At 35.3% G+C, this 19,588-nt stretch overlaps 1 protein-coding gene across 1 annotated transcript in view; it reads left to right on the forward strand.

Moving 5' to 3' along the window:
* Window positions 1-19,588, forward strand: part of RYR3 (ryanodine receptor 3) — a 579,223-nt gene that overhangs the window by 54,891 nt on the left and 504,744 nt on the right. The window contains exon 3 of the mRNA XM_027869916.1: window positions 12,881-12,988. Within this exon, the coding sequence (XP_027725717.1) occupies window positions 12,881-12,988 (108 nt within the window). The remainder of the gene's footprint in view (window positions 1-12,880; window positions 12,989-19,588) is intronic.

The raw sequence follows: 19,588 nt of genomic DNA on the forward strand, positions 1-19,588 counted from the left end.
AAAGAAATGTCAGCTATGCAAAAAAAGGTATGAAAAGACAATTAACAAGTACAAAACCTTACTAAAGAAAAGTATCCCTTGAGAATTGGTCAAATGGAAGCTAATAACTCCATCACAAATCAAGAAATAAGTAGACAAAGTCAAGAGAATGGGGAAAAAAATAGAAGAAAATGTGAAATATATCTAATAAGAAAAATAACTGACTTGGAATAGACCAGAGAGATAATTTAGGAATAATTGGACTACCCAAAAGCCATGAACAAAAAAGAGCCTCAGCATCGTATTTTACGAAATCATAAAAGAAAACTTCCCAAATATCTTAGAACCAGAAGGTGAAGTAGAAATTGAAAGAATCCTCTGGACACCTCTTGAAAGAAACCCCAAAACAAAAACTCCCAGAAATATATAGCCAAAATCCAGAGATCCCAGGTCAAGGAGAAAATACTGTAAGCATCCAAAAAGAAAGAATTCAAATATCTCAGAATCACAATCAGGATCACATGATATTTAGGAGCCATAAAAGTAAAAAAGTTATAAAAAACCGGATTGTAATACCATATTCCAGAAGGCAAAGACTCTAGCACTATAATCAAGAATAAACTACCCAGAAAAACTTAGCATAACCCTTCAGGGGAAAAAATGAAACTACCAGAACTGAATAGAAAATTTGACATTCAAACACAGGACTCTAGAAAAGCATAAAAAAGTAAACATGTGTGAGAAATCATAAGAGACTAAACAAGGCTAAACTATTTACATTCTTATATCTGGAGATGATACATGTGCAACTTTCCCAGAATTTTAACATCACCGGAGGTTAGAGGGAATCTAATTAGACAGAGGGTCTGGGTGTAATTATTTTACATTAGGATGAGCTGAAAAGAAGAATAAAAAGGTGGGGAAGAGGGTATGCACTGGGAGAGGTGGAATGGGAGAAGAAAATGGGGAGAATTATCTCATAAAAATGCAGTATACAAGGAAGAGTTTATATAGTGTAGCGGGCAGCAGGGTAGAGCAGGCAACATTGGAACCTTACTTTCATATGAACTGGTTCAAGGAGAAAAGAATACACGTACACACATGTGCGTGCACGTACACACACACACACACACACACAGAGTTGGGTACAGAAATTCATCTTACCCAACAGGAAAATAAGAGGGAAAGGAGTTAATAGAAAGGAGGTGAGAATTAAGAGGGGAGGGTACATTAATTGAGGCAGTAGTTAAAAGCAAAACAGACTCTTGAAGCATAAAAAAGGATAAAAGAATAGGATGGAGAGAAATATACAGTAAACATAATTGTGAATGGGATGAACTCACCCATAAAATAGAAGAAGATAGCAGACTGTATCAGAAACCAGAATCCAACAAAATGAGTTTAAAAGAAACATATTTGGAACAGAAAGATACACAAGAGTTTTAAAAAATGGCTTGGAGCAGAATGTATTATGCCTTAGCTGAAGTAAAACACACACACACACATACCCCCCACACACACATTCTTGACCTTTTGTTTTTCTAGAGGAATTGTTATTGTTATTAATATGGTCAGTGATGCTGATAGTTTTCCTAATATTGGACCAGTCCTGCATACCTGGTATAAATCCAATCTGATCATGTTATATGATCATTGAGATATGTTTCTGTACTCATCTTGCTAGTATTTTATTTGCATTTTTTGCATCAATATTCATTAAGGAAATTGGTCTATAATTTTCTTTCTGTTTTTACTTTCACTGGTGTAGGTATAAAAATCACATTTGTGTCATAAAATAAATTTGTCAAGATTCCTTTGCTGATTTGTCCATAGAGTTTTTTTGTTTTTGTTGTTGTTTTTTGTTTTTTGGTTTTTTTTTTTTTGTAGTATTGTGATTAATTATTCCCTAAATGTTTGATAGAATTTACTTGTGAATCTATTTGGTCCTGGGAATTTTTTTTTTTACTTTTTTGTGTACTTGGTTGTTAATTTATTTATTTTTAGTTTTCAGCATTCACTTCCACAAGATTTTGAGTTCCAAATTTTCTCCTCATCTCGTCCCTCCCCCCACACCAAGATGGCATGCATTCTGAATACCCCTTCCCCTAATCTGCCCTCCCTTTTATCTTTCCTCCCTTCTCTTTTCCCCTTCCCCTTCAATTTTCCTTTAGGGCAGGATAGATTTCTATACCCCATTGCCTGTATATCTTATTTCCCAGTTGCATGTGAAAGCAATTTTTTAACATTTGTTTTTAAAACTTTAGGTTCCAAATTTTCATGCAAAACACTTCCACAGTAGTCATGTTGTGAAAAACTAAGTATATTTCCCTTAATCCTATCCCACCCCCCATTTATTCTATTCTTTCTTTTGACCCTGTCCCTCCTTAAAAGTGTTTGCTTGTGATTACTTCCTCCCCCAATCTGCCCTCCCCTCAAAATCCCCCTGCTCCCTTATCCCCTCCCCCCCATTTTCCTGTAGGGTAAGATAGATTTCCATACCCAATTGAGTGTGTATGTTATTCCCTCCTTAAGCCAAATACGATGAGAAAATAAGATTCACTCATTCCCTCTCACCTTCCCCCATTTCCCCTCCGCTGTAAAAGCTTTTTCTTGTCTGTTTCATGTGATATAATTTACCTCATTCTACCTCTCCCTTTTTCCTTCTCCCAGTATAATCCTCTCTCACCCCTTCTTTATTCTCCAGATATCACCCCTTCATCTTCAACTTACCCTGTGCCCCTCTATTTATCTATCTATATACATACATATAATTTTTTCCCTCCAACTGCTCTAATACTGACAAAGGAAACATGAGTTACAAATACCATGTTTACATGTGGGAATGTAAATAGTTCAACCTTAATAAGTCCCTTATGATTTCTCTTTCCTGTTTACCTCTTCATGTTTCTCTGGAGTCTTGTATTTGAAAGTAAAATTTTCTATTTTGCTCTGATCTTTTCATCAATAATACTTGAAAGTCCTCTATTTCACTGAATGTCTATTTTTTTCCCCTGAAGGATTATACTCAGTTTTGCTGGGTAGGTAATTCCTGGTTATAATCCTATGTCCTTTGACCTCTGGAATATTATATTCCCAGCCCTCTGGTTCCTTAATGTAGAAGCTGCTAAATCTTATGTTATCCTGATTGTGTTTCCACAATACTTGAATTGTTTCTTTCTGGCTGCTTGTGATATTTTCTCCTTGATCTGGGAATGCTGGAATTTGGCTACAATATTCCTAGGAGTTTTCTTTTGGGGATTTCTTTCAGGAGGTGATTGATAGATTCTTTCCATTTCTGTTTTGCCCTCTGGCTTTAAAATATCAGGGCAGTTTTCCTTGATCATTTCTTGAAAGATGATGTCTAGGTTCTTTTTTTTTTATCTTGGCTTTCAGATAGTCCAATAATTTTTAAATTCTCTCCCCTGGATCTATTTTCCAGGTCAGTTGTTTTTCCAATGAGATTTTTCACATTGTTTTCTAATTTTTCATTCTTTTGGATTTGTTTTACAGTGTCTTGATTTCTCATAAAATCACTAGCTTCCAATTGCTCTATTCTAATTTTTAAGGAAGTATTTTCTTCATTAAGCTGTTGGACTTTCTTTTCCATTTGGCCAATTTTGCTTTTAAGGCATTCTTCTCCTCATTGGCTTTTTGGACCTCCTTTGCCATTTGGGTTAGGCTGTTTTTTAAGGTGTTATTTTCTTCAGTATTTTTTTGAGTCTCCTTTAGCAAGATGTAGGAGCTTTGACTTTGTTGTCTTTTTCTAGTATGTTTTGATATTCTTTGTCTCTTTCTGTGGTCTGACTTTTTTTGGGCAATTTGCTCATGATCCCAGACAATTACTTGAGTTTTAAACTCTTTGTTAAGGTAGGGGTTTACTTCTAGTGTGGAGAATGTACTGTCCCAAGCTTCAGGGGTTTTGTGCAGCTGTTTTCAGAGAAACTTCTAGGGACCTGTAAATTTTCAGTTCTTCCAAAGTGGTATAAGGGGCGAGGTGTTTACTCCTTTCCTGGCCTATTCTCTGGTCTATGAGAGACCATAAGCCCTCTTTTCTGCCTTGGAACTGTGAGGAGGACTCCTTTCCACCACCACTATAAGCTCCACCACACCAGCACTCCTCCTTGTCCCAGGACCGCTACCCAGAACTGTGACCCAAATCCAAGCGCAGGCAAAGCAAGAGAAGTCTGCACCAGCAAAAAGATCCCTCTAATCTAAGACACTTGTTGCAAAGATTCCTCTCCCTGCTGCCCCAATTATCTCAGCTTCTGATCTTAGCTTCATTGGTTTTGTTTCTACAAAATCTTTTAAATTTTATATTGCCAAAATTGTCTATCTTTTCTTCTGTAACATCCATTGTTTGGTCATGAATTCTCCTATTCTTAGATCTAAAAGGTAGTCTTTGTTGATCCTCTATTTTTTTTTATTGTATTATGTCACCTTTAATGTCCAAGTCATGTATCCATCTAGAGCTTATTTTGGTGTACAATTTGAATGCTTAAATACTATATGTAGTTTCTGCCAGATTGCCAACTGTTTTTCCCAGCAGTTTTTATTGAGTAGTGAGTCCTTATACAGAAGCTTGAGACTGCATTTGTCAAACATTAGCCTACTGTGTTCCTTTGCTTCTGTACATTGTGCATCACTTCTGTTCCACTGATGAACTTCTCTGTGATCTAACCAGTATCAAAACATTTTGAAGATTATTACTTTCTAGTATAGTATAGTATCTGGTACTGCTGGGCCCTTTCCTCTCCCCACACTTTTTTCCCCCATTATTTGCCTTTGAGATTCTTGATCTTTTGTGCCTTCAGATGAATTTACTTTTAATTTTTTTCTAGCTTTATAATCTTTTGGCAATTTGGTTAATGTAGCACTGAAGAAATAAATTAATTTAGGTAATGTCACTTTTGTTATACATGCTTGGTCTACTTATGAGCAAGCAATTATTTTGCAATTGTTTGTGTTTGTCATCATTTTTGTAAATAGTTTTCTTTTAAGGTGTATTCATATAGTTCCTCTATGATCCTTGGTAAATAGATTTGCAAGTGTTTTATATACACTGTTGTTATTTTAAATGAATTTTTTATTTCTTTATATTGGATTTTGTTGGTAATATACAGAAATGTCGATATTTATGTGGGTTTATTTTATAACTTGCAACTTTATTCAAACTCAAATGAAACTTGCTTCAATTAAAATTTTAGTTGACTTCAGGTTTCTCTAAATAAACTACTGTATCATCTGCAAAAAGCAATGTTATTGTTTCATCTTTGCCTATGCTTATTCTCCAGATTTCTTTGTCTTTTCTTACAGCTACATACCAACATTTCTAATACTATTTCAAATAATAGTAATGATGGATATGCTTGCTTAACTCCTGATCTGACCAGAAAGAGCTCTATAGTATATAATATGGGCTCTTGGTTTTAGCCTGATTCTGCTTATATCAAGGAAAGGCCTATTCGTTCTGATGTTTTCCAAGATTTTTTGAAAAAACAGGAATGGGTGTTAAACATTGTCAAAAAGTTTTTCCGGGGGGCAGCTAGGTGGTTCAGTAGATAGCGCTCTGGCCTGGTCAGGAGGACCTGAGTTCAAATCCAGCCTCAGACAATTGACACTTACTAGCTGTGTGACCTTGGGCAAGTCACTTAACCCCCATTGCCTAAGCAAAAAAAAGTTTTTCCTGTATTGATATAATCTTATTAATTTTGTTATTTTTTATTAATATTGTCTATTATGTTAATAATTGCCAATATTGAACCAATTATGTATTTCTGTTATAAATCTACATGGTCATAGTGTATGATTTTTGTGATATGTTGTTGTATTCAATTTGCTAGCATTTTATTTAAAAAACTTGTGTCTGTTCATTATGGAAATTGTCCTATAGTTTTCTTTTTTTACTCTCTTTATTTTAGGTATCAAGATCATCTGTAGGAAGACTTTCATAAAACCTCTTATTTTATAATTTTTAAAAGTTTGTATCATTTTTGAAATGATTTTTCTTTGAATGCTTGATATAGTTTATTTGCAAATCCATGTGATCTTGAGTTTATTGTTTTCTGTGGGATCTCATTTATGGTTTTTTCCATTTTTTTTGAGGTTGACTAAAATTTTCTTGTATTAATCTGGGCAACTTATATTTTTGTAAATATTAAACTATTTTATTTGGCTTATTGGTTTAACATATAATTAGGCAATATAATTTATTTTTAAAAATTAAATTTTATTTTCAGGTCTGAATTCTCTCCCTCCCACCTCCCCTAACCATGGAAAAAGAAAGAAAATCAAAGCCCTTTACAAATATGGATAATCAAACAATACTAATTCCTGCATTAGCTATGTTCAAAAAATAAAATAAAGATAACAATAAATGTGTCAGTTTTTACTCTATATCCATCAGTTCTGTTTCTCAAGTGAAATAGCATGTTTCATCATAAGTCCTTTGGAACTGTGGTTGGTCATTGCTTCGTTTATCAAAGATACTGAGTTCTTCAGAGTTGTTTATCTTTCTAGTACTATGGTTATTGTACAAATTGATCTACTGGTTCTTGTCACTTTACCTTTCATCAATTCTTCCAAGTCTTACAAAATCTTCCCAGATTTTTCTAAAACCATCTCTTTCATCATTTTTACAGCACAATATTATTCCATCAGAGTCATATGCCATAACTTGTTCAGCCATTCCTCAATTAATTAGCATCCTTCAGTTTCCAATTCTTTGCCACCATGAAAATTGCTGCTATAAATATTTTTATGCCCATGGGTCCTTTTTCTTTTTGCTTTCTTTGAGGTAGTAGTGGTTATATCTCAGTCAGAGGGTATGTACAGTTTAATATCTTTGGGGACATAGTTTTAAGTTATTTTTCAGAATAGCTGAACTAGTTCACAACTCCATTAGTAATACTTCAAAGTACCTGTTTTCCTTTATTTTCTCAAACATTTGTTGTTTTCCTTTTTTGTCACCTTAGCCAATCTGATGGGTGTAAGGTAGCACCTCAGAGTTATTTAAATTTGTATTTCTCCAATTATTATTGATTTAAAGTATTTTTCATATGCGTATTGATAGCTTAGATTTTTTCCTCTGAAAATTGTTGGTTCATATCATTTGATAATTTATCAATTGGAGTATGGTTTATTCCCATAAATTTGACTCAATTTCCTACATATCTAAGAAATGAGACCTTTGAGCAGTTTTTTTCTTAATGTTTTCTTGAAATATAGTGTCTAGGCTCTTATTTATTTATTTTTATTTTATTTATTTAATTTATTTTGGCTCATGGCTTTCAGAGAGTCCATAGATTCTTAACTTATCTCTTTTCAATCTGATTTCCAAGTCAGTTGTTTTTACTGTAAGATAGCTCATATTTTCTTTTTTGTCTGCCTTTTTACTTTGTTTTGATGTTTATTGATGTCTTATGGAGCTAATTCTAATTTTGAGAGTTATTTTCTTGGGCAATATTTTGTTTATCTCGTAGCGAGCTGTTTCTTTCTTCCATATCTGTCATTTGGCTTTTAAAATCATATTTTAGCTTTCTATTTAAATTCTTGCTCTGGCTGTTCCAGGAATTCTGGTTAGACTCATGCCTAAGTTTCATTTTTCTCTTTTTTTCTATTTAAAAAATTATTTGGTATTTTATTTTTCCTCACTTACATGTAAGAACAATTTTAACATTTGTTTTAAAAATTTTGAGTTCCAAATTCTCTCTCTTCCTCCCTCCCCACTCACCCTCATTGAGAAGGCAAGCAATTTGATATAGGTTATACATGTGTAGTTATGCAAAACACTTTCATAATAGTCATGTTGTAAAAGACTAACTGTATTTCCCTCCATCCTATACCACCCCCTATTCATTCTTTTCTCTCTCTCCTTTCACCCTGTACTTCCTCAAAAATATTTTGCTTCTGACTACCCCTCCCCCAATCTGCTCTCCTTTCTATCACTCCTCCTTCACTTATCCCCCTCTGTTCTACTTTCCTCTAGGGTAAGAAAGATTTCTATACCCAATGGAGTGTGTATGTTATTCCCTCTTTTAGCCAATTCTGATGAGAGTAAGGTTTATTCATTCCTCACCTCCCCCCTCTTTCTCTCCACTGTAAAAGCTTTTTCTTGCCTCTTTTATGTGAGATAATTCACTCCATTCTACTCTCCCTTTCTCTTTCTCCCAATACATACTTCTCTCACTCCTTAATTTTATTTTTTAGATATCCCTTCATATTCAACTCACCCTGTGCCCTCTGTCTATATATGTATATTTCCTCTAACTACCCTTGTACTGCAAAAGGTCTCATGAATTACAAATATCTTTCCATGTAGGAATGTAAATAGTTTAATAAGTCCCTTTATGATTTCTCTTTCCTGTTTATCTTTTCAGGCTTCTCTTGAGTCTTGTATTTGAAAGTTAAAATTTCTATTTAGCTCTAGTCTTTTCTCAAGAATGAGTGAAATTCATCTATCTCATTGAAAGTCCATTTTTTCCCCTCATGGATTATATTCAGTCTTGCTGGGTTGGTGATTCTTGACTGTAATCCTAGCTCCTTTGCCCACCAGAATATCATATTCTAAGCCCTCTGATCCTTTAATGTAGATGCTGCTAAACCTTGTATTATCCTGACTGTGTTTCCACAGTATTTGAATTGTTTCTTTCTGGTTGCTTGCAATATTTTCTCCTTGATCTGGGAACTCTGAAATTTGGCTATAATATTCCTGGCAGTTTTCCTTTGGGGATCTCTTCCAGGAGGTAGTAGGTGGATTCTTTCAATTTCTATTTTACCCTCTGGTTCGAGAATATCAGGGCAATTTTCTTTGATAATTTCTTGAAAGACGATGTCTAGGCTCTTTTTTTGATCATGACTTTCAGGTAGTCCAATAATTCTTAAATTACTTCTCCTGGATCTGTTTTCCAGGTCAGTTGTTTTTCCAATGAGATATTTCACATTGTTTTCTATTTTTTCATTTTTTTTGGTTTTGTTTTATAATTTCTTGATTTCTCATAGGGTTATTAGCTTCCATTTGTTCCACTCTAATTTTTTTTTCAGCCAAAAACAAGGTTTATTAAAGATTCACCAAGTTGGCCAGAGTCTTAAGAAATCTGAACATCTGTGACCCTTGTATTGGCTAGATTTTAAGAATCTGAGCCTCCACTCTAATTTTTAAGGAATTATTTTCTTAAGTGAGTTTTTGTACCTCCTTTTCCATTTGGCCAATTCTGTTTTTTAAGGCATTCTTCTCCTCATTGGCTTTTTGGACCTCTTTTGCTATTTGGTCTAGTCAATTTTTTAAGGTCTTAATTTTTTCAGTGTTTTTTTTATCTCCTTTACAAAGCTGTTGATTAGTTTTTCAAGATTTTCTTACATCACTCTCATTTCTCTTCTCAATTTTTCTTCTACTTCTCATACTTGATTTTAAAATCCTTTTTGAGCTCTTCCATGGCCTGAGACCAATTCGTATTTTTCTTGGAGGCTTTGGATGTGCTTTGTTGTCTTCTTTTGAGTGTGTTTTGATCTTCTTTGTCAAAGTAAGTTTCTATAGTCAGTTTTTTTTCTGCTGTTTACTCATTTTCCTAGCCAATTACTTGACTTTTTAACTCTTTGTTAAGGTAGGGCTCTGTTTCCATTGTGGAGGGCCAAGTGTTCCAAGCTTTAGGGGTTTTGTTCTTCCAAGATAGTATGCTCTAAGGAGAGGTGTTTACTCTCCTGGCCTGTGCTCTGATCTGTGAGTGACCACAAGCATTCTTTCCTGCCCTGGAACTGTGAGGATGGTCCCATCTCCACTGCTGCCACACGCTCTGCTATGCTACTGCTCCCACTTGCCCCAGGACTGCCATCCAGGACTGTGACCCAGATCCAAGTATGGGCAAAGCAACAGAGACCTCCCTCAGTGCTAACAAAGACACTCCTGTAATCTCCTTCTGACCAGTTGTTCTATCCCCTTACCATCTGTGGGCTGAGAGCTCTAGAAGCTGCTGCTGCCACTACTGATTCAGTCACTCCCAAGGCCTACTCCTGGTTTGCTGGGGCTGAGGCTGTGCTGGACTGTGCTCTTCTCTCACCCAGGTGTGACAAATTTTTCTCGCTGACCTTCTAAGTTGTCTTTGGTGTCTGTGGGCTGAGAAGTCTGGAAACCACCACTGTTGCCAGTGATTTAGTCCCCTGAAGCTTGCTCTGGGTTTGCTGGAGCCTAGTCTGCACTGGCAGTTGCCTAAGCTGGACTGCACTCCTCTGTCAGCCTGGTGCAATAAACCTTTCCTGTTAACCTTCCAGGTTGTCTTGGGCTGGAAATTTGTTTCACTGTATCTTTTTGTGAGTTCTGTTGCTCTAGAATTTGTTTAGAGTCATTTTTTAAAGTATTTGGAGAGATCTGGGGGAGAACTCAGGCAAATCCCTACCTTTACTCTGCCATCTTGGCTTCGTCTTGTAAGTTTCATTTTTCTTTGAAGCTTTGGTTATAGATGGTTTCAAGTAATTTTCTTCTGGGTTTGCTTCCTGAGCTTGCCTGTTGCCATAATCTTTACAGTGAGCTTTTTTTGGGAGGGGCTCATTTTTGCAGCCTACTTCCTGACTTTGAACTTTTTGTTAGAGTTCTGTGCATGCCGTGTGTGTGTGTGTGTGTGTGTGTGTGTGTGTGTGTGTGTGTGTGTGTGTGTGACTATCTGGCCTGAACTTGTCTTTTTTTTGTCCCTCCACTGCTTTCACAACTCAGGTTCAGGGCCTGCAAGCTTTCAGTGATCCCAAAATGATGTGATCCTGAGTGAAGTCTGCTCACTGCACTCCTGTTCTGAGCACTATAAATTCTGGTTTATCTGATTGGATGTTTCAGTAGTCCATTGCATCCACCTTTTGCCTGTTGGGACGTTCTGCAGCCTCAGAATGACTGATTGCCGGGTTCATTCCTGGAATAGGACTCTTGCCTTGGTTATTTCACTGCAGGCTTCCATGCTGAGATGGAGACTGGAACTGAGTCCCTGTTCTCTTCTTGGGATTAGAGCTTGCAGCTAGGTTTTCCTTTAGAAACTTATTCTTTGCTCAGTGCACAAGGTCCCAAATTCTCCTTTTTTCCTCTCTGCCCTGGACCTGTGACCTGGCACTATGAAGTGAGGAACACACTTGCCAGATGGCACCCAGTCCTGCATGCTTTGCTGATTCAGGGATCCTCTGAAGCTTCTTCTTATCTCAGTGTTTTCTGTCCCAATGACTAGTCTCAGCTTTCAGTACTCAGTCTCTGGGTGCGTGAATGTTCTGCAACATACAGACTCCTGTCCAGACCCCAAGTCCAGTGTCTGAAGACATAGGTAGGTCTGCCTTCCTCAACTCTGGTAGACTGGACAAACTCACTCTGAGTTTTTCTTGGCTTTCTTGATCAGACTTTGGTCTGGTACATTTTCTTGATCTTTTTGTAAAAGACATGGTGAAAAGCTAGGCTATACTGATTCCTTTCACTCTACCATCTTGACTCCATCCTTTTAAAAATAATTTCTTGTAGTTTTTTGTTATTTGTTCAAAATTGCCCTTTTTAGTTTTGATACTGGTGACTTGGTTTTCATCTCACTCTTTTATTCAAATGAGGTAATGATTTATTTTATCCCTTTTCCAAAAAAGAAGAAAACCAACAACTTCTAATTTCATTTATTAATTTAATTTAATTTCAATTTTGATAATCTCTTTGAGTTTTAGAATTTTTATTTTATTTTTAATGGTAGGGTTTTTTAATTTTCTTTTTATTTTTAGTTGCCTTCCCAAATCATTGATTTATTCCTTCTATCTTTTGTTAATGAAAACTTTTAGAGATAAACATTTTTCCTAAGTATTAACCAGGGACAAAAATCCTTGGGCCAGGCACCCCTCTCTCTGTCCTGATTAGAGAATGTGTTCTACAACAAGAGAAAATTTTCGCACAGGACAGGAGCCTAATAAGAAGTTGGGAGGCTTCCAGAGGTCTTAGGACTGGGGCCTGAGCAGCCCATCACTCTCTCACCCAGCTTTGTGTCACTGCACCAGGGAGAGAGATAAGTGTGTTGCTGGGGCCCACTCATGAGTAATTGCTAGACATAGTGTCCTTGGGCTAGGGGGGAATTGCCAGGGATAGTGTTTCTGAGGCTAGGGAGAAACATGGTCTTGGAATTGACATCCCAGTACAAGCACCCCATCATCTCCATCCCCAGTGCCACCCCCACTGAATATAAGGACATTGTGATTAGGAATATTTGCTAATATTGTGTACCTGGATTACGTGAAGTTGGCCAATCTTATAGTTTGCTAATTTTGCATTTGTAACCCTAATTGTAGCTTAATCAAGGCAATTACTGGGTATATATGAACTTCCTAGTACATAGGCAGGTCAATTAGTGATCAAATGTAAGTCATATCTGTCATTTAGGACCTAATAATAGGTTAATCCTCATAAACATGTTAAAGATGTGTTTTTCTTTTGAGGCTTATGGATACAGATGTTTTGGAGTCATTCTTCTCTTTATGTCTTGAGTTTCCTTATCACCATATTAGTTCTTCATGGTCCAAGTCTTTTTTTTTTTAACTCCTTCTAACAGACTTTCTTCCTCAATTGGGACTTTCTATTAGGACTAGGCTTTATGTACTTCTAGCAGGCCTTATTACTTGCTGTGTGACCCTGGACAAGTCATTTAACTGCTGTTACCTCAGGTTCTTCAAATGTAAAATGGGGATAATAACACTGTCTACCTCTCAGGGTTGTGGTGAGGATCAACTGAGATAATATTTGTAAACTGCTTAGCACAGTGCCTGCTACATAATAGGCACTGTATAAATTCTTATTCTCTTCAATTTATTCCTTTTCCTCCCCTCCCTTTTATATTTAGTCCTGATTTGAGGCAGTGAGGCAGCTTACAAGCTTACTTTTGTCATTTTCTTTGTTTTATGTCAACAGTATGTTCCTCCAGACCTATGCATCTGCAATTTTGTACTGGAACAGTCTCTGTCTGTAAGAGCTCTACAGGAAATGCTTGCCAACACAGGTGAAAATGCCAGTGAAGGGGTAAGTATGTGATTTATATTCTTAGAGTGAAGTCACATGCATTGTAGCTCCCAAGCATGAGGTGTTTTTTTTTTTTTACTCATCCTCCTGATCTTTAATTGGAAGACTTTGAAATCTTTGAGTTGATCCAAATGGGATTATAAAATCTGACCTCCATTTTAGGTTTCTGTTTCCTTCTACTTCTCTCACTTTGGACTTCATTCCTGCTTCCTTTGCATTGATCAGCTCCAACTGAGGCTAAATGAGACTCGGTATCCAGGAGACTACCAGGCTCTTTCAGGATTATATTATCATTAAAATTTTGACCATCACTATAAGGAACTTGGTTAGAAATTAAGGGTGCTTTCCTTGCCACTTCATCAGTAGAATAAGTGTGATTAGCAACTCTGTGTAGTCACTATAATCTTCTGGCTTTGTTGCAGTCAGTGGAAAAATCTGGGAGAAAGGTAAGATCTTTGGGATAGTTTTAAAGTAATCTCTCTTCACTTTTGACAAATACAATGCAATTTTAGGTTACTATTGTCACTGAAATTGTGCTAAACAGTTTAGCCAAGGAATGGTGCCTAGTAGTATCTCTCATGTCAGGCAATATATCAGAGCCTCAGCACCCAATGTCTCTTTGTTGCAGTAAAAGGGTCACAAGGAATAGGAGTCTGAAGACTCAGGTTCAATCTGCCACCGAATCTTTGTATAACTTTTGTGCAAAAATAATGTAACATCTTTAGGATTCAGTTTTCTCACCTATAAAATGGGGAAGTACTTTCCAACTAACTGACTTGTGTGACCTTGGGTACCCTTGTTCTCTCTGTCTGTAATGATGGACTTTAATCAGTTACCAAGATTATTATCTGTATTGTTCTCTGAAGGTTTGAGGTGTTTGTTTTTTTTTCTTCCTTAGGCCATTTGGTTTCTAACTTAGTTTCCATTAATTGTCCTTACTCACTGGGCCTAGTCACCTTATAATTCATCCCTTAATTCTATTTCTTCTTCCCTCAAAATACACAGAAAAATGGTCATATTTAGCTGCCAGCAGTTTGCTAATACAGTATGATATGAACTGCTCAGGGACAGATTTCCTGATTATCTGCTTATCTATTCTCCAATACTATATCTTAATTTCAATCTAAAGAATCCTAAAGGATGTGGTTCCTGTTTGCCTCAATGGTAACTCTTAGTCCCTCTATGTTTTCATATGAACTAAGATAAATTTTAATAGGTGAAATGGCCAATTTAGAGTTATGTTACTTCTGATAACAAGTAGAAAATTAGGAGGGCTGTTTTTCCAGGAATGTTTCTTGTTGGGAATGCCTTAGCCTGATCTAATCAAAGTATAGAACCTATTACTTCCTTGTGTTTTCTTATCCATAGGAAAATAATCACCCTCTTCCTCTGCCCTCCCCCCCTCAATCCCATAGTGATTCATTGTGTGTGTGTGAGGGGGGATTTGCACAAATGTATTAATGCCAATTTATCTTAATATATTTTTTTAAAGAAAATTTTCCCATTCTATGGTCTCCTAAAGTCTCTAACAACCTTGGGGAGGGAGGAAACTGACCAAGGGATAAGAAAGAGCAGAGTGTTAGAGGAGAAGCTCCCCTCAGACTGCTATCTGGTAATATTGCCATTTTTGTTAATTATTCTTACCAACTAGGTGTTAAACTATTATTTATTCATTGCTAAAGGATCGAAAATTATGTCACTGTGCCCTCTAAATTTGTCATCCTGGTATAAAGGCCTAGTTGTCCTCACCTATTAATGTGTTTATATTAATTATAAAAATTTGGGATACTAAGAAGTTATACCATAAACATGTAATCTGACTATCATCTTCCGTGTTCATTTTGTAATCCTCCCATAATTTTAAAAGCATCTCTAAGCATCTAGCATTCAGCAAACACTGAGAAATTAGATATACATATAGACATGCAGTTAGAATAAAAAACACTGTAAACAGTTGGGAATTGTATATCTTTTGAGTTGTATGTCCTGTTGGAGAAATATGCATGGTTTGGCATATATATGTAGTTCTCTGGGTGTAATATATGCCCCAGAGGAGGAGAGTATGAGAATTGGGCAGTAGAACCAAATAAATTAAATTTCATTTACCAAACTCTCAAAAAATTATATGAAACAAGAAACTAACAAGGAATTATCTGATGACAAATATATAACCTTATAAATAGATGTTACATACTCTGATGTGTTTCGAACTTGTAAACCTTTTAAAGTCCATTTTATTAGTTATTTTCCTTACAATTGCTCATGAAATAGGTCAGGAAGTTTGCTTGTCTTATAATATGAAGGATCAGAATCACAGAAAGGTAATACAACTATTAAAGTTGTATTAAAGTATTAAAACTAGTAAAGTTAATACTAAATACAACTTAAGTGCTCATCTGTGCAAGTCTTACTCCTAAATACTAGCTTCTTAAGGACAGAAACCATAGTGTTTTTTTTTCTTTGTATCTCTTTGAAGCCTAGGATAGTGCCTTGCACGTAGTAGGCATCCAATATATATTTATTGAATTAAGTTGAATAAGTCAAATTTGGCTCTGTTCTCCAGAGATTATGCTTAAAAATTATCTGTTAAAATGTACACAGTAGGTTACCGGCAGAAGTGGAATTGGTACTCAAAACTCTAGAATTATCATGTTCTTGCTTAGCCCAAGTTTACAATAGAACTTTTCATTGTGTAGGTCAGAAGTTCTTAACCTGGAGACTATAAACTTGTTTTAAAAAAAATACTTTGATAACTGTTTTTTAATATCATAGGTTTCCTTTGAATCCTACGTGTTTTATTTTATTCATTTAAAAACATTATTCTGAAGAGTTTATAGGCTTTACCAGACTTGTCCAAGACACAAGAAAAGGTGAAGAACTTTGGATCTAGCCTGAATATTTCCATGTGGTAGACACTTTTCTTTCTGAACCCTTTGATTCAACCACCATATCTATACCATATAAAAGAAATGGAGACAGAGACAGTAGGATTTTCATCTTCCATACACCTTTAGAAAAGCTGTGTGTGTGTGTGTGTGTGTGTGTGTGTGTGTGTGTATGTATTTGTATATTTGTGTTTGTGCATAAGGGAATGGGGGAGAAGATTGGTAGGAAACACATGGAGCCCATTCTTGATTACTCTATAAAAGACATCTGACATTTATGGTTATTCTTGAATGGAAGGGAAATGGGTGTTGCTTAACATTCTATTTTTATATAATTTCAAATTTAACAAACGCTTATTAAGCCTTAAGCATGTAGAGATTACTGTGCCAAGATTAAGAATCAGTCCCTGCTCATTTCTTCCCTTCTAACTGTAGCTTCCTTTTGCCCATTTTCCTATTTGATTAACAAAAAATAAGAGAAGTAAAAGATTCTTTGTATGTAAAATTGGATGCATTTTATTTTTGTATTTATTGAATACATAATAGTGTACTAGACAGAACATTCTCCTAAAATTCAGGAGGTATGATCCAGACTCTGTGACTGTAAACCAAATTACTTCTTCCTAGACCTTGGTTTACTCATTTGTAATAAGAAGGGATTAGACTAGCTGACCTAAAGGGTCACATAAAATCACATAGTTCTCTTTTATCATTGATCAAGATGCTGAATACTGGATATCTTTGCCCGTATAGGAACCTGTAATAGCTGTTGACTAACACAGTATACAAAATAGAGAAGGATTTTTTTTCTTACCATATATCCTAAAAAGCTAAATTACTTCCAAGAGTCAGTGTTGTTTATTGGCTATAACATCAGATTGTGAATTAGGCCTTTGTTCTTTACTGATTATTTATTTTGACAAATTTGACCTGTTATCTAACTTCACTGGACTTTTGATTCCTCTGCTTTAAAATGGAACAACAATGCTTGTTTTCTTTCTGCATTGGTGAGTACTATAAAGAAATGCCCAAGAATTGGGTCTTAAAAACAATAAGTAGTGGTAGTATTAATTTGAATTAAGGCATTATCTTCATTCTCTCTATTTTTTTTCCTTAAATAATAGGGTTTAAAACTCAAGCCCCTAGTGATTTTGAAACCTATGGTTTTTACAGCTTCCTTCAAACAGCAGATAGATTAATTTTGGAAATTTTGAAACATGATAGACCTCCAGGCCAACATTTTGTAACCTTTGTTACAAAAGATTTTTTGTTGCAAAGATTACTGATAGGCTGAAATCACTTCTCATTACCACTTCTTCTTTTCCCCATTTCAAGGCCTTATGATAGCATAAATGCATTATCCCATAAACTGAAGTTGATGCAAATTTTTGCAAACAATAGGACATGTAAACTATAGTATTGCATTAGTCCAACTTTTTGTCAAAATCAGCCAGTTTAGCAGCCTTATTTCTAGTATTGCTTCAGTTTTCCAACTCTGTGCTATGGCACAATGAGAGACTAAAGAAGTATCTTTTTTGTGTATGAAAAGCCACATTGATTGTTTTCATTGTTTCCTAGACAGGGAATTGCAAATTATTTAACTGATGTACTGACCACTTTCCTTAAGTGAACTTATTCTTGTAAATGTAATTATGAAAAAGCTTTATAGAACTATATTGGAAATTATGTTACTTTGCAACTCTGTTGTTTCATGTGCCAATATGTGCTAGAAAAAATAATAAATTGTACTACAGTATTTTGGTTTATTTTTAGTCCTGGTTACAAAATATTGGCCAGTGGGTAAAAACCACTTTCACTGTTCTCATTGGGTTGACTTTAATAATGTATCAATATAATTTTTTCAAATTACTCAAACATTTTAGAATGGTTTACATAACCAAATGACCTGCATACACTGAAGTATCCATTTACCGTTTTTTTTTTTAATTTTGCTAGTCCAATGACCTCTCTGAATGGGTATGTTATTCCTTCCTTTAATTATGTATTTTGCATGAACAACTGACTCCAGCTGTGTTTGTAATGAACTCTGAGGCCTTTCACTTGTTAAGTGTCTAGGATACTTTCCTTTCTTTGTGCCTAAGTAATTTAGAAAACACTACTATACCACACTCTTAAATCTTGTGGAATTAAAAGTGCCTACATACTTTTAAGCTTATCACAGAATGGCCCTTTGAACTTTTGCTGTATAATTAGGAGATTGACTTGTATGTACTCATTATTTTTTTTTCTTTAAGACATTGAAAATGGTTTTTAAAGTATCTCTTCTGAGGATGTGGTTTGGGCAGCATATGCCCAGTGGTTTCAACTTGGCACAGATGTCAGAAGCATGCAGTCTTTTCTTAATTCAAGATATTAAGAGCTTTAATGCACTTTTGATGTTATTATGCAACTGCAGTTTTACTTTTCCATTAAGGCTGGAGTTCATAATATGAATGAAAAAAGCTAGTACAAAATTTTGTCATTTGCTCATGTATCTCACAATCACTATCCCTAGAGTGAACCAACAAATTAAGCCAAGAATAATTTCAACAATTAAAAAATAAGCATTGTGACCAAACTAGCTTTTTACATTTTGTCATATTCTGAGTAGAGGCATTTTCAAGTGAAAGAACCTTTACAGTCAGATTTTAAAACTTTCCCTTACCTTTTTTGAAGCATTCACTTTCTATGTTAGGGAAACTGTCTTTTTACTGAAATTGGCTCATTTGAGTTTGACTCATCAAATTGAAAAGTGATTTGTTTTTTTGATACTGGTTCAGTAGTGGTGGCAATTAGCATTATCATTTTACATACACTGGAGTCTATTCATTGTTGCTATAGATGTTGAAATGTATTGTTGGAGCATTGTCATGTAGTAATGATTTGCTCATATCTTCTTAGAATGCTACCTGAGCTTCCTCTAGTATGCTAGACCAAAAATGGTTATTTGTTGTTCTGGTTGCAAAGAGGATCTTTTACAACGTTTTCCAAGTAGTTTAAGCTTTCTCTGACATGACTTGTAAAGGAAAATGACATGTGGAGGTCCCATGTGGGTGTTTGTTAACTTTTCGATAGAAAATTCTATGAAGAATATATTATTTATTGGAGATTTGCTATAACTCTCACTGAATTTTAAGGGGGTATTCATTAACCCTGAATTTTAGTATGTCTGAATCGAGGGAAATTTTTTTTTTCAAAAATGTGATTGTTTTTATTTAAAGAATGGAAAATGTTCAAAATGCATGAAATTTTAGAATTGAGCCCCTTCAAAGCTTATTTGCTTGTGTTTCTTGGAGACTGTTAAACCTTTGTGTTTTTTATCTTTTTTGCTACAAAAATATTGTTTTGTAGAAGTATTGAATGAACTATTGAAAACATCAACTTATTATTGCTTTTCATGAAAATTTATTCCAAAACAGCAAATTTAAATATATTGGTGGAGAGTGGTTAACATTATACAAATGCAACACTGAACTGATTATGGCCTCAGAGAGTTTTATTCTGCTATTGAGTCAAAACACAACCACCACTGATCCGATCCTTTCCCTATACCACTGTAGCAGACTAGAATGATGGTATACTGTCCTTCAGAAGTAAGAAGACGTGCAGTTAAGATAAGGGGATGGTAATAAGAAGTAGAAAGTAAGTAAGAAGTACTAAGAAGCAGAAAAAGCAGTTTGAAATTGTAGAGAAATGGTATGGGAGAAAGAATGTG

Source organism: Vombatus ursinus, unplaced genomic scaffold (assembly GCF_900497805.2).
Source record: "Vombatus ursinus unplaced genomic scaffold, bare-nosed wombat genome assembly UNPS02014794.1, whole genome shotgun sequence".
Classification (NCBI taxonomy): domain Eukaryota; kingdom Metazoa; phylum Chordata; class Mammalia; order Diprotodontia; family Vombatidae; genus Vombatus; species Vombatus ursinus.